General features: G+C 45.6%; 1 protein-coding gene across 1 annotated transcript in view; it reads right to left on the bottom strand.

The window, feature by feature from the left end:
* LOC118361505 (collectin-12-like) overlaps positions 1–16350 on the bottom strand; it is a 54740-nt gene that overhangs the window by 17915 nt on the left and 20475 nt on the right. The window contains exon 3 of the mRNA XM_035741497.2: positions 2881–3003. Within this exon, the coding sequence (XP_035597390.1) occupies positions 2881–3003 (123 nt within the window). The remainder of the gene's footprint in view (positions 1–2880; positions 3004–16350) is intronic.

The following is a 16350-nucleotide window of genomic DNA, read 5'->3' as shown; positions in this document are numbered from 1 at the left end:
TCGGCGGTGAGGGTCGCCACTCAAAGGACGCTAAAAAAGCGGACTAAGACTATGGTGGAGTGGGGTCCACGTCCCGTGCCAGAGCGGCCACCGTTGACAGACGCCCACCCTCCCCTATGGGTTTAGGTGTGCGGCCGGGAGTCCGCACCTTTAGGGTTTATTAGATTAATGGGGTTGTGTTCAGTTTAGTTGTCTAGGTAAGTCTATGGTTGCCTAGATTGGTTCTCAATCAGAGGCAGGTGTTTATCGTTGTCTCTGATTGGGAACCATATTTAGGCAGCCATATTCTTTGGGGATTTTGTGGGTGATTGTTTCCTGTCTTTGTGTTTTATGCACCAGTTAGGACTGTTACGTTTTTCACGATTATTGTTTGGTAGTTAGGTCATGTTTGAGTTTTCTTGTTAAAAAAAACATGAACTATAACCACGCTGCGTTTTGGTCCGCCTCTCCTTCCCAGGAAGAATGCCGTGACAGTGTTTGTATTGATTTGGGATCTATCGCATCCCACAACCGTCCCAGACTATGTTTCAAATATTTGTTTATCGCACAGAATAGGTCAACTTTTGTACTATGGCGGATAGTAGATTGACATTGGCTAGTGCTTTTGCTGTTCGTTAGGCTTACTCAGCTTGCTGGCTGCCGAAAAGTAAATGTGGAAAGTTCTTTCAATATCTTTACTATGTACCTCGGGATTAGATAAGGATGCGCGCAGTTGCGTCCCCGATGTGTCCGTCTTCACTTGTAGCCTGTGAGAAAGACGCGATCCCGCGAAGGAGAGCCATGTGAGAGAGAGGTGCTTTGGAGCATGCAGCACTCAGGGAGTAGGGCACAAAGCAGCACTCCGGTCCAAGGATACAACGGCCACTGGCCGCAAAGGGTATAGCTTTTTGGGGGGGTGCATTACGGCCACACAAAGGGATTCCGCCGCGAAATTCAAAGGCATTATCAAGTACTTGCCAAAATGTGAATGAGAGACTGATAAAGTCTGCGCAGCCTGCGCAAAAAAACTTGTTCCTTTCAAGCGACTTTTTTCAAATCATCATTAGAGTCGCATCATGCAGCCTTACAATGTCTTAAAAATCGAAACATACAGACCAACGTTTGTAGAACAACTTAAGTTACATGAATAACTCTTAATTAAGCATATAGGAGTACATACACTACCAGTCCAAAGTTTTAGAACATCTACTCATTCAAGGGACAGATCAGGAGCTAACATAAGGACAACTCGGAGTATGCTATTCTGCTCTTCTGAAATAGACTTAAATAATGGATCTTTTGTGAAGGTGTAGGCTATATTACATGGATTTATTCAACTTTTTAAAATGTAGATGTTCCAAAGGTCTGCATCAGTGTATGTGGAAGCCAGGAGATGCTAAATGTGTTTATGTTAATTAACGTCAATTACCGTGAGACCAACAGATATTTGCTTGACAATCACCGGCTGATGTATTTTCGTGACCGCCACAACCCTAGTCTTACTTCACATAACCATCTAAACCTGACTGCATGGTTAGGCTGTGGAGCTGTGGTTCCCTGGACAGCCCACTACTACAGCTCTGCCAGTAAAAAACAATTTTAGTGGGTTTTGCTAGAGTTGCAGTGAGTTTACCGCTTATCTGGTCTTAATTAGGGCTACATGAAAATGTGCAGTGTGGAACAAGGATGAGGATTGACTACTGACTGACTGAACCCAATTGTGAGTGTAAAGGACATCACTTTTAATTTAGTCGAAAATACCCAACAACCACGAGCGATGTTAAAACGGTTATTTGTGCACACATGAGATCGGTTAGCGTAATTATCACAGGAACAGTCTAAGTTCGGCCTTTGGACCGTTGCGAGACCGTTTTCCCAAAGCTGGAAAAATCGGAACACAGACCAGGAAGTGGAGCTCGACAAAACCGCGGGTCGGTTCCTTGAGGTGTGAGTGTGTTGGTAAAATAAGCGGAGAGTAAGTCATTGGGTCCCGAGAGAGGGGGAACGGGGGTGTGCAGGGGTGCAGAGAGGGGGAACGGGGGTGTGCAGGGGTGCAGGAAGGGTGCAAGGGGGAGAACATACAACAGCGCTGAGGATTTCAAATAAAGGCAAAAAAGGGGGAGGGTTGCGGCTGAGTTAATGTCACTTTGGAGAGAACAGGGCTTGTTTTGGTTTCAGAGAGTGCGATGGTCTTACAGTCAGTGGGATCGCTCAGAGTTTCCATGACTCTTCCACTCTTCCAGCCTGAATTAAGAACAATGAAACCTTGCCCAACAGCATCTATGTCATGTTTGGGCAGACCGTAAGGAGTCACTGGGGACATTAGCCCACACAAACACACACACGTCCATACGTACACACGTACACACACACACACAAAACACATACAGCACACACCCACACACCAAACCCCCCCCCCACACACACACACACACTCCAAAGCAAACAAACACACTGTGCTCATGGTGACCAAACAGGGGTGATCTTATTTCCTGGCAGGATGTGGAGAAGGACCTCACGCACAGTTTGGACACTCACTTTCTCAATGTGAAGGCATAATAAGGTTTGGTTGAGCAATGCTGGTCACCACGGTCCCAGTCAGCTTACACAGTGACATAGCTAGACTTTCCATTCTATGTCTCTAAAGTAGCAACCACTTTGGCAGATAGACAAGCATGAAGAGATGTCTCCCCCTACCTTACAAGTAGTATAGCCTTAGTGGTATTATGACTTTTATTTTATGCATAATGTATTGAGTCATTGTAATTGTCTGTACCCTGGGGACTTTTATTCTGAAAGCAATATTATGTCCATAGACACCAGTGGAGGTAGTGTAAACTATCTAGTCAGAAATACAGTTTACAGAAGCATGCACTTTGACTGACAGGTGTCCTTGCTTACCTTTATACCCGAGGACAGCAACAGCAATAGTGAGTAGAGTGCACAGCACGTAGAGCAGTGCTATGGAGGTCTTCAGTGCCCACTCATTCTTACACTTAGTACACTGGGTACCCTCCTGGATACCTACACAAGGGAGAGAAAATGTGCATGTAAAAACATGTTAAAATGATTTCTCGACAGCATCATAGTTAGTTTGTTCACACTATTCAAACTGTAACCATACACACACACACACACACACACACACACACACACACACACACACACACACACACACACACACACACACACACACACACACACACACACACACACACACACACACACACACACACACACGCAACAGGTGGCCTGCCGACAAAAACAGGCCCCCAAGTGGGGGAGGAATTCCCACAAAAAAAGAGAGATATTTGATTATGTCTCAACATAATCAAGGTATACAATTATTGTTATTTTCAAATACAATGTATTTTTGGAATTATGGCCAGTTGTGGCCAAATTGCAGTGTACAAATTATAATAATTATTTTCCGGCCCCCAGATAATTCGCTCCAACAAAAAACAGCCTGCGGCTGAATCTAGTTGACTACCCCTGCCATAGGAAGTGAAAGGATTTTAAGTGCATTTTAAACGGTGTATGGTAGTAGGTGCCAGGCGCACCGGTTTGTGTCAAGAACTGCAACAATGCTGGGTTTTTCACGCTCAAAAGCTTCCCGTGTGTATCAAGAATGGTCCCAAGGGACATCCAGCCAACTTGACACAACAGTGGGAAGAATTTGAGTCAACATTTGCCAGCATCCCTGTGGAACACTTTCTACACCTTGTAGAGTGCAACTCAATATTAGGAAGGTGTTCTTAATGTTTTATACACTCAGTGTATATTCAATATATTATATCCTATGACTGGATATCCTGCATCTCTGCACTCTACCTAGGGGTGCGTCCCAAATGGCACCTATTCCTTATATAGTGCAAGAGCACTACTTTTGACCAGAGTCCTATGAGCCCTATGGGCCCTCATCAAAAGTAGGGCACTATAAGAGATTAGGGTGCATTTGAATATATTATGGCTCAGGTGGCTACAGAGTCAGGCTATGTCAGAGTCAGGCTATGTCAGAGTCAGGCTATGTCAGAGTCAGGCTATGTCAGAGTCCGGCTATGTCAGAGTCCGGCTATGTCAGAGTCCGGCTATGTCAGAGTCCGGCTATGTCAGAGTCCGGCTATGTCAGAGTCCGGCTATGTCAGAGTCTGGCTATGTGGAGACAGCAGAGAGCCTGGTCAAAGCGTGGCCTGGCTGGCCCTATGTGGGCTGAGGTCTGGGGTTCCCCAGGCCCTGGGTCTGAATCTCCAGATCCCCACATCTGTACAAACAGCCTGGAGGCCACATTAAAGGGCCCAGTTGTTCCCTGAGGCCCCGGGTGGTGAGGGGGCAAGAGACACCATAACAAGACCCCCCCAAACTGTTTACACTGTGCCACAGGCTTATTTTCCTGGGAAAGCCTTCACTTGGCAGACACTATCACACACACACACACATCACTCCTCATAATGAAACATAAACAGACAGTTCCTGGATTCAATAATCAACATCAGTATGTAGGAGTATGTATTCAAACCAGGGACCTTCAAGTGCCTCCAACCAGCGGGGAAAGTCATGGAGGAATGTTGGCATTCTCTTACATTTTCCTGGAATATTTCTTTCCAAGGATATCTTTCCTGACAGATGAGTGCCGAGATCCACAGTGCTGAAGGGAACACAGCTGTATTGCATTTGAATTCAGGAAGTGGGCGAAAAAAAAAGAAAGGTCCTGCTTTTCATGTACCTGAAATGAAACTGATTTGCATGCCCAGCTCAAGGAAAGCCACTTCCAACATTTCCATGGCAACACAAAGATGGCCTGTGCCAACGCAATCTTTGTGTTAAAACTCCTTGACCCATGGTTAATAAATGCCTATAGGGCTTGCAGTCTCATGTAATACGATTATTACATAATCAAGACTAGTCATTCAACTGAGACTGCTCTTCTCTGTATCACGGAGGCGCTCCGCACTGCTAAAGCTAACTCTCTCTCCTCTGCTCTCATCCTTCTAGACCTATCGGCTGCCTTCGATACTGTGAACCATCAGATCCTCCTCTCCACCCTCTCCGAGTTGGGCATCTCCAGCGCGGCCCACGCTTGGATTGCGTCCTACCTGACAGGTCGCTCCTACCAGGTGGCGTGGCGAGAATCTGTCTCCTCACCACGCGCTCTCACCACTGGTGTCCCCCAGGGCTCTGTTCTAGGCCCTCTCCTATTCTCGCTATACACCAAGTCACTTGGCTCTGTCATAACCTCACATGGTCTCTCCTATCATTGCTATGCAGACGACACACAATTAATCTTCTCCTTTCCCCCTTCTGATGACCAGGTGGCGAATCGCATCTCTGCATGTCTGGCAGACATATCAGTGTGGATGACGGATCACCACCTCAAGCTGAACCTCGGCAAGACGGAGCTGCTCTTCCTCCCGGGGAAGGACTGCCCGTTCCATGATCTCGCCATCACGGTTGACAACTCCATTGTGTCCTCCTCCCAGAGCGCTAAGAACCTTGGCGTGATCCTGGACAACACCCTGTCGTTCTCAACTAACATCAAGGCGGTGGCCCGTTCCTGTAGGTTCATGCTCTACATCATCCGCAGAGTACGACCCTGCCTCACACAGGAAGCGGCACAGGTCCTAATCCAGGCACTTGTCATCTCCCGTCTGGATTACTGCAACTCGCTGTTGGCTGGGCTCCCTGCCTGTGCCATTAAACCCCTACAACTCATCCAGAACGCCGCAGCCCGTCTGGTGTTCAACCTTCCCAAGTTCTCTCACGTCACCCTGCTCCTCCGCTCTCTCCACTGGCTTCCAGTTGAAGCTCGCATCCGCTACAAGACCATGGTGCTTGCCTACGGAGCTGTGAGGGGAACGGCACCTCAGTACCTCCAGGCTCTGATCAGGCCCTACACCCAAACAAGGGCACTGCGTTCATCCACCTCTGGCCTGCTCGCCTCCCTACCACTGAGGAAGTACAGTTCCCGCTAAGCCCAGTCAAAACTGTTCGCTGCTCTGGCTCCCCAATGGTAGAACACACTCCCTCACGACGCCAGGACAGCGGAGTCAATCACCACCTTCCGGAGACACCTGAAACCCCACCTCTTTAAGGAATACCTAGGATAGGATAAAGTAATCCTTCTCACCCCCCTTAAAATATTTAGATGCACTATTGTAAAGTGGCTGTTCCACTGGATGTCATAAGGTGAATGCACCAATTTGTAAGTCGCTCTGGATAAGAGCGTCTGCTAAATGACTTAAATGTAATGTAAATGATTATGAATTATATAAGTGATAATGCCCGAGAAGACGTTGTTTGGAGGATATATTGGCACGGGTGTTGTTAGGCCCAAGACCCCGTGACAATATATCCCTCAAACCACGGCTTCGAGGGCACGATTACTTTTCTACAACGGGTTAATTAACACCATATTCAAATAATGATTGACATATTTTCATTAAAAAAAATGTTACTTTGATGAATGTATTCATACTATTTCATCCCTCCAAGAGATCTAGGGTCGCTACCCAAGCCAGCTGGTCGTTCGTTCTATCTGTTCATTGGCCAGAGACCCGAACCAATCGTTTTGTTCTAATTCTATGGATGCCACCCAGTCATCCATTCTAAATGCTTCATTGCCATGATAGCTGGCAATGTTCTTATCCCTTGCTTGCAAACACAGTCACGTCCAACAGTGCAGTCAGAATAACAGTGAAAGGAGCTGCATTTGCATTTGTTTAAGCTGTTCCCTAGTGATTTTTTTGGGGGGGTACATCCATAACAATGAGCTAATGATGCGCGATTTCACCTGGCATAGAACATTTGCTCTCTCGCCAGGACACACAGCTAACATAATCACTTCAAACTGAAGCTGCATTTAGTGGTTTTCCTTTGACATTTCTTTGTATATATCCATACAAATGATGCCGATTCATGATTTCGCATGGCAGAGAAAAGCTGCCAGCCTGTCTGTCTCGTCCCGACTCCTGACAGGTTCATTACCATAGGACAGCTGGAGATCGAATTTCAAAATTGAAACAATATTGCAAATGTCAGTTGCAAATCTCCGCTGTTGAAAACCAAATGCTAGTCTAAACAAAATGGTAGTTAAGGTCCAGATGCTTTTTACATTGTATATCTAGTATATAAATTACCTGGCAGAGCTGAAGAGACAGTGGATTGTGCAGTATCAGATGGAACAGAGTAAATAGGCATTTCAACGTCATAGATTTAGCCGATGGTAATTTGTGGAATAGACACCGGCTGGAATGCGGTTTTAACCAAACATCAATCAGGATTAGACCCACCTGTTGTATAAAGCCTGATCATTCCCATTATAGAAAAGCATTGGTGTAGAATAGACTCTGGCACTCAAGTTCTGGCACCATGGGTGGCGACTCAAGTACCCGGGCACCAAATGTGGCAGCACAAATGTGACATCACTCAAGTGCTCTGGCACCACTTGAGTGCCAGAGCACTTGAGTCGCCGCCCATGCAGTTGACGAGCAGTATAGCTAGCGAGGGATAACTTTAGCCAATTGGAAAATACTGAAGTGATCAGCTAGTCAGGTTGCTCTGCTGCTACAGGGCCGCAGTGGGACTTTGGCCAAGGTAGCGAGGTTAACAGGCTTCCTTTTCTATAGCTGTCCTGGGACCTGTAATGATCATTGGGGAGCAGACCTCAGTTTTAACACCCTTTCCAGCTGGAAGATGCATTCTGTCCACTCAGCCAAGTCAAAGTGAAAAGGAGATTTACCGGAAGGAGTGTGGAGGCACGGAGCTGCCAAGAATATTTCTTAAAAATCACTGTGCCGATTCTTCGTGTGCAGCCAGTCAGTCAGAATCACCACAGACAGGCCTTATAGCAGCTGACCAAAGTATTGGCCGGTGAGATGTATTGGCCAGTGACAAAGCTCCTCTTCAATTTGCCTCCGTGCATGAATCATTGTAGAACATGGCAATGGTCATTCAGTTTGTAGCTGTTAGGGCGAAACAAAAATGGATGTCAAAGCTTCAAGGACATTCATAACGACTGACGCGTGTTTGGAGTGCAAACCCAATGCCGGCTTCCACTGCTAAAAAAAAAAAGAACACGACAACATACATCACTTCTAAGTAATCAAAAAGATGCAGACCTATCCAAATATGTTGACAGATATTTTATAAATCTATTGTGCTAAAAGTAAGTCAAAACACTATAAAAAGGAATGTTTTACAATACACAGACAAGGCGTTTCGACCCTATCATCATTAGAGAATGTCGACAAGATCAACTGAGCTCTCAGGGTTAGCGAAGTATCCAAAATGGAGGACAGCTGTCAAAACACAAACATGGCCGCCACCATCAACATACAACGACAAAGCAAACCCGCCACCCCCTCCCTCCCATTGATGGTCAGATTTAGAGTCAAGGGGGCAGACTGGGTCGGAGGTTTCCGATGAAGCAGCTGTTCTGTTGGACCTGTGTTTTTTTCTCAGTCCAGAGAACGTCTCAGTTCACGGTCATGATCCATATGTCATGGCTTAGTTGTTTGTCTCCCAGTGGGTGACTTACTGGATGGGCCCTGGGGTCTGGCAACAGGACAACAGACACAGACCCATAGGGCTCTATATCACTGGGAAAGCATCTGTATGTTTACTACTATAGGCGCCCGGGATATATACAAGGACTCTAGATTCTCTGGTTGATTAGAGTAATAGCCATCTGACAGATGGACATTGGACAATTCAAACAAACCAAGTGGAACATAAACTGTCTGTTCTCATATCAGATCACAGGAGCAAATCCTCAAAACAGACCGCAACACTGAGGACAGAACCACCTGGATAGCTGATAGTATTTAGACATTGAGGTTTGGGTGTACTGGACTGCAGCTAAATGTCTTCTAGTCTCTGCATATCTGGACTGAAGACTTAACATAAGCCGACCATTTTCTCAGTGAAAATCATTCACCGACTGGTCTGTGATTATAAACATTTCCGTTAACGACAACGTGTTGTCTATATGTGGATTTTCATGGTTCCTTCAGACCGGCTGCTGATCATTCAACTGGACAGGGGTTGGCCATCACTTCCCTCAGCTGCGAGGTCAAACCTAGTTTAGCCTGGGCCAACCACAACCCCAAAACAACCAACATCTAAGATACTGAGACCATGCTGGGCCCACAGGCTGACAAAAACACGTTTACTGCTCGTAGCAAAACACAATGTCGCTCCAAACACAAATAACTTTTCCATAACAAGCCATGAACGACCATCGCTTCTCACAACTACAGTAGGCGGTTTTCCTGATCGTGGACGTTTGGGATGGACAATGTACGCTATTGTTCTTCGAATGCTATTGAGTTGATATTACATCCTGACCAAGTCTACCTTGATCACACTGGAGTACGCTGTTATGTCCCAGTCTCTTTGACCAATGTTTGGTACATATACTGGAACTGTATCCTCATCAACTTGTTCTCTTCTTCAAACTGACCATTAAAAGGGGCACTCCGGGACTTTAAAAACATCAAACTGGTCAGGTGGTATGCTTAATTTAACTGTCCAAAAATGGATCTACAAATCCCAGATTTCCCCTTTAAATTCTTGCCCAGAAGGGCAAACGGGTGTCCATGGTGCAAACGTCCGAGCAGAACTGATACGGCCTAGCTCATTAGAAGACAGTGTTTATTTACAGTAAATATGAGGAGGAAGCTATAGTAACCGATTAGAACAGAGTGCTCTGAGCTGAGGTCAGTCCGAGAGTGTTCTGGAACTGTGCCCTGCCTAAAACACACTCAACCCTGGGAATGAACACAAATCAGCTCCAGGAAAGCAACCATTGCATTGTCATGTGAAAGTGAATTTCTGGTTCTGCATTTCGTCAACCATGGTTGAGGTGGTTGAGAAACAGACTCGTTCAGGATAGACTCAGGAAGACAATGGACAGTCATGGATAACCTCGTTGTGCCAAAAACACCAAAATGGTGTCGTTAAAAAAAAAACTGGACAATATGGTTGGATGTTACATTTGTTTTTGTAAATCATGCTAGACGCTGGACTTGTTTAAAGCAGGTTTAAAATAGCTGACATCCTGCAGCCCATCTGTGGCTCGTTACTCCAAATAGAGATGAGAAGTTTAATAAGATCATTTGATATACCTGTAAAACAAGCCAAGATCCTTTTACAATTTGGAGGGGGAGGATGGCTCAACGAATGACTCATACGCAGCTCTGATTTCCTCAATAGCATAACGAAGTAGTACAGAAGCAGGAGACAAAGTGTGTGTGTCCGTCCATGTGTGTGTGTACAAGTGGGCGTGCGTGCTTACAGTATGCGTATGTATCTGTGTGTGAATGAATAAACATGAAGAAATGGCTTACACCAATGTGAAATCCTGTCATGAAATGAAAATGCAATAAAAGACTCAGCCAATGTATCTGTGTGTGACTGACTGGGAGGTACCACTGGGGTTGGCACAGCAGAGACTCAGCTCTGCTTCCCATTACCAGGATGCTGCTCTGTGGGCAGGGGGAGGTGACCCACCGTGCCTTAGGTTTATGCCCAGGCTCCAAACTGAGCCTTCAAGCTAAATGAGCTTAATGTGCTCAAAATACAATTCAGTCCAGCTCTCCCTACTACAGGGGAGGTCCTGGCAGTACGGCCTGCCTAATGACGGACTTTTAACAGCTTGGATTGAATGTGATCCAAAACATGCCCCCTGTGTTCACTTAGTTTCTACCTGTGAATGACGTAATACATTGGGAGTGGAGAAACCAAGCGGCCAGGGGGCTCTGAGTTCATGCGGTGTCTCTTGGGGCCCCTAGGAAACTGACACCACCTCTGACACCATGTGTGGCCTGATTTAGGCTCCATCTCTTTTATTGCATGTGATGGAAACCATTCGCATCCACCACACGAGACAGGCGGACGTGATGCGAGCGGTTCTGTGTGGAGAGGAGGGAGGGAGGGAGGGAGGGAGGGAGGGAGGGAGGGAGGGATTGACATACAGACGATGACGGAAGAGAAGGAATTGGACAGGGATAGAAATGGGGAATGAGAAATGTGGAGAGGGAGGATAGTGGGAACAGAGAGGGAGGAACATGGGGAGAGGTGGAGAGAAAGCAGAGTGGCTGTAGCAGTGACAGTAAAGAACACAGACAGTAACTCCTGCCATGCCAAAGGACAGTATGAGGAGCCAAGCAGGAAGCTTGACAACGTGTGACACTGTGACAGAAAGCTTAGGAGAGTCTGAGACAGGGATCTGCCACGTCCCCATAGATGAAACCACTGCTCCTCCTACCAACACACAAAGCCATTCTATCACATATCTACTGGTTTCTACTGGTCACATACTGATCTACTAGTCTCTACTGGTCACATACTGGTCTACTGGTCTCTACTGGTCACATACTGGTCTAATGGTCTCTACTGGTTCAGACTGGTCATATACTGGTCTTTACTGGTCACATATTGGTCTCTTCTGGTCTCTACTGTTTGCCTACTGGTCTCTATGGGTCATGTACTGGTTTACTAATTTATATATACTTCATGTTCCCATACGCCAAGCTTACATTCTCCCATGCTATTTCCCAGGTTCTGGGAGTCAGGTGCATGTCTTTTACATGCTGCAATAATCTGTCAATCTCCCAGACACCCTTCTCTGATGTCCTGAGTAATGTCAAACAGGTAAAGGGAGTGTAGGGGACAGAAACATATCTGGGCTGCTCAAACTAAAAAAAAAATGAAAAGAGAAATATAAAATGGTGCCTCTACTGTAGATATAAAGGTGGTCAAATTCTTCACTCTTTACCGTGCCTAGTTGTCCAGTAGAGGTAAATAAACATGTACAAAAGGGTTCTCAGATGAGTTCATTAAGCCATGCAGGCAGGGAGGGCAGGCAAGCAGGAAGGCATGCAAAGGAGGCAGGCAGAGAGGAAGGGAGGCAGGTAGCAGTACATACTGGGTTCCTGCTTAGCTAACCCCCTCCCCACCACAACCTCAGAGGCCCTCCCTCCCTGGGTCTGTACAGCCTCAACTTTTTTTGCAGCAGTTACAAAAACATGTCATCTTTCCATAAAACTATCAAGAAAGGTGTGGAGTGGGGGGGGGGGTGGAAAGGCCCCTTCAGCTTTGGGATTTGAGATCCAAGGAACGACTTGGTTTTTAAGACCTGATGCTGCGTGCGTGTGTGTGTGTGTGTGTGTGTGTGTGTGTGTGTGTGTGTGTGTGTGTGTGTGTGTGTGTGTGTGTGTGTGTGTGTGTGTGTGTGTGTGTGTGTGTGTGTGTGTGTGTGTGTGTGTGTGTGTGTGTGTGTGTGTGTGTGTGTGTGTGTGTGTGTGTGTGTGTGTGTGTGTGTGTGTGTGTGTGTGTGTGTGTGTGATATTAAACTCCTGTCACCATCACTGGTAGGAGCTTAATATCATACTCTCTAGGAAGCAGAAATACCTAACATTAGCAGAAAGAACGAGTGGAAGTGGTGTTGATGACTATAATAATACATAGCCAGAGGTAACATGGACTGACGCACAGAAACCTGCCATGAATTTCAACAGGAAAGTTAAGAAGTCCTTTGGCTGAGTCTAAAAAAAAATGTCTCACCATGCAACTGTGGTCTAAAAAGACGTCGGCTAAACGACAACAAAAGTCAAATGCATACTGTATGTCCACACTTGATTCAGCATCTTCTTAAATAAAGGCCTGGAGAGAAAGAGCTCAATCTGAAAAAGTGAGAATCAGTGATCCACTTAAAGTCATCGCTTTCAACAGTAATATTTGGCAGAAATGTGTCTCTTTCCCCTTCTCTTTCGTAACCGGCACGCTGAGTTCCAAAGCCTTCCTGCAGTGTCTCTATGCTCCGCTTAGTGTTGTTGTAATGCTTGGAACCGGGTCTATGTCTCTGCCTCTTTAAAATTGACTCATCTCATTGGTCTCTGTCCCCCTGGGTCTCATCTCGTACTGGGTCCTTCAAGGGCCAATCAAAATGAACCGAGATGCCACAAAGACCCCAGGTGACGATAGAGAAAAGACAGAATGTCAAACAGAAACAAACAAGCTAAATGTAACTAGAAAGGAAATAAAACAAACAAGAGGACATTTTTCCTCTGATGCACACAGCTGGAAAAATAAACCATGACCTGGTATTTGAGGCATGACATTTTCTGACTGGCTCCTTTTGTTGTCGTTTGATTCTGTAATGGCTACACTAGGAATAGCACCTTCCAGTGTGCTCTCGCTCCCCTGTTTCTCTTGCTCTCGGTCTCTCTCTCTCTCTCTCATTCTCTCTGTCTCCTCCTCTCCTAACTACCTGCCCCTCTCCTGACAGTAACCATGGCAGTATCCAGAGGCCTTGTTAGCCATGAACTATGCGCTCTGTGTCCAACAGTTCACGTTTACTTCCTAATACACCATAAACAAGACGCCGGTGGTCGTAAAGCATGTTTTATTGAGTAGCGCAAATGAACTCCCCCCTGTGCAAGATGACAACATTCACATGTCCAGGCTGAGCTCATACCTCATAAAGAGGAAAACGCATGCTACTCTCTCTCCCAGCCCTCCTGACCCAACCCCACTCAATCTTAGTCCCGGTCCAACTCTGGACCCACTGTTACACTGTGTGTCTATCTATCATGGAGCACGTTCTATTTCACCATGGTTGCACCCCAAATGGCCTATGGGTCATGGTCAAAAATAGTGCGCTACATAGGGAATAGAGGGTCCCATTTGGGACACAGCCCATGAAAATGGCATACACGATCTTACACTGCCCCAGTCAAACCCAACACTCATTCCATGAATGGTTATGTCATAAGGTAATTAAATGGGTGAGTGTTTGACTTTAAGACATGTACAGTATGCATGACCCATTGATTGCATGGTGTGCGTGTAAAATGCGATGGTACAGGGAAATGGATGGAGAATGAACTCCTAACACAGCTCTGCCAGAAGTGATTTAACTTCAGAAAGAGCCATGAGGTTCTACTTAAATCACCCCAGTCACACACTCTCACACACACACACACACACACACACACACACACACACACACACACACACACACACACACACACACACACACACACACACACACACACACACACACATTTACGCATGCATGCACAGGCACAAACAATGTTTTGTTATTGTCTTAAAACGGCATTGTTGGTTAAGGGCTTGTAAGCAAGCATTTCACTGTTGTATTCGGCGCATGTGATACACACTGCAGTGGATAGTAGCCATGTTATGGGCTCCTGACCAATTCTGCTAATTTGTGTGTTTTTTTACGCTGATCTTAACTTTTTTTGTACATAATGTCTCCCACATCATTTCCTATGAATTTCCTATGAAAACAGCTTCTGGACATCAGAACAACGATCACTAAACTGGATTTGGACGAACATTTCTACTTCAACGCGTTGGCACCTCTGGGCGTTCTGCGTACTCCAGACCAGGCCCTAATCCATGTGACTTGAAAGAGGCAGCAGCGGCGAAAGAGAGGCAGGAGAGGCGGTACCCTGACGAGACTACGTCGGCAAGCAAATAGACCGCCATTGCCCTCTGTTCTATTGGCGAACGTGCAGTCACTGGAGAACAAACTGGATGAGCTCCGTTTGAGACTATCCTATCAACGGGACCTGAAAAACGGTAATATGATATGTTTCTCAGAGTCGTGGTTGAACGAGGACAGGGATGGTTTTCTATGCATCGTCGAGACCGGACGGCAGGGTAAGACAAAGGGAGGAGGTTGTGTCTCTTTGTTAACAACAGCTGGTGCGCAATCTCTAATTTCATTACATTTTTTATTTAACATTTATTTAACTAAGTCTTGAGTTTTTGCTTGCCTAAGTTAGAATACTTCATGATAAGCTGCAGACCATACTATTTACCAAGAGAGTTTTCATCTACATTTTCATAGCTGTCTATTTACCACCACAACCATGGTCTATTTACCATCACAACCATGCTGGCACGTTTTACCTCATTTTTACCAACATGTAACCTGTGCAACTAGAGGGGACAAAACTCTCAATCACTTTTACTCCACACACAGAAGCGCATGCAAGGCCATTCCTCGCCTTCCCTTAGACAAATCAGACCATAGTTCTATCCTCTTGCTTCCTGCTTACAAGCAAAAAAATCAAAAAGGAAGTACCAGTGAAGTTGCTCAATACGGCACTGGTATGATGAAGCAGATGCTAAGCTACAGGACTGTTTCACTGTTTTCATCTGCCAATATTGAGGGGCTTACCACATCAGTCACCGGCTTCATTAATAAGTGGATTGACGACGACGTCCCCAAAGTGACTGTACATATACAGTTGAAGTCGGAAGTTTACATACACCATAGCCAAATACATTTAAACTACATTTTTCACAATTCCTGACATTTAATCCTCATAAAAAATCCCTGTTTTAGGTCCGTTAGGATCACCACATTATTTTAAGAATGTTAAATGTCAGAATAATAGTAGAAGGAATTATGTATTTCAGCTTTTATTTCTTTCATTACATTCCCAGTGGGTCAGAAGTTTATATACATTCAATTAGGACTTGGTAGCATTGCCTTTTAAATGTTTTAACTTGGGTCAAACGTTTCAGGTAACCTTCCACAAGCTTCCCACAATAAGTAGGGTGAATTTTGGCCCATTCCTCAAGACAGAGCTGGTGTAACTGAGTCAGGTTTGAAGTCCTCCTTGCTAGCACACATTTTTTCAGGTCTGCTCACAAATTTTCTTTAGGATTGAGGTCAGAGCTTTGTGATGGCCACTCCAATATCTTGACTGTGTTGTCCTTAAGCCATTTTGCCACAACTTTGGAAGTATGCTTGGGGTCATTGTCCATTTGGAAGACTCATTTGCGACCAAATTTTATGACCACAACATGATGCTGCCACCTCCATGCTTCACGGTTGGGATGGTGTTCTTTGGCTTGCAAGCCTCCCCCTTTTTCCACCAAACATAACGATGGTCATTATGGCCAAACAGTTCTATTTTTGTTTCATCAGACCAGAGGACATTTCCAAAAAGTACGATCTCTGTCCCCATTTGCAGTAGCAATCCGTAGCCTGGCTTTTTTTATGGTGGTATTGGAGCAGTGGCTTCTTCCTTGCTGAGCGGCCTTTCAGGTTATGTCGATATAGGACTCATTTTACTGTGGATATAGATACTGTTGTACCCATTTCCTCCAGCGTCTTCACAAGATCCTTTGCTGTTGTTCTGGGATTGATCTGCACGCACTCTTCACATCAAAGTACGTTCATCTCTAGGAGACAGAACTCCTTCCTGAGTGGTATGATGGCTGCGTGGTCCTATGGTGTTTATACTTGGGTACTATTGTTTGTACAGATGAACGTGGTACCTTCAGGCATTTGAAAATTGCTCCCGCGGATAAACCAGACTTGTGGAGGTCTAC

The sequence above is a fragment of the Oncorhynchus keta genome, chromosome 28, assembly GCF_023373465.1.
Source record: "Oncorhynchus keta strain PuntledgeMale-10-30-2019 chromosome 28, Oket_V2, whole genome shotgun sequence".
Lineage (NCBI taxonomy): Eukaryota > Metazoa > Chordata > Actinopteri > Salmoniformes > Salmonidae > Oncorhynchus > Oncorhynchus keta.
Note: the sequence above shows the minus strand (reverse complement) of the source record. Positions and strands in the feature narration are given on the sequence as shown.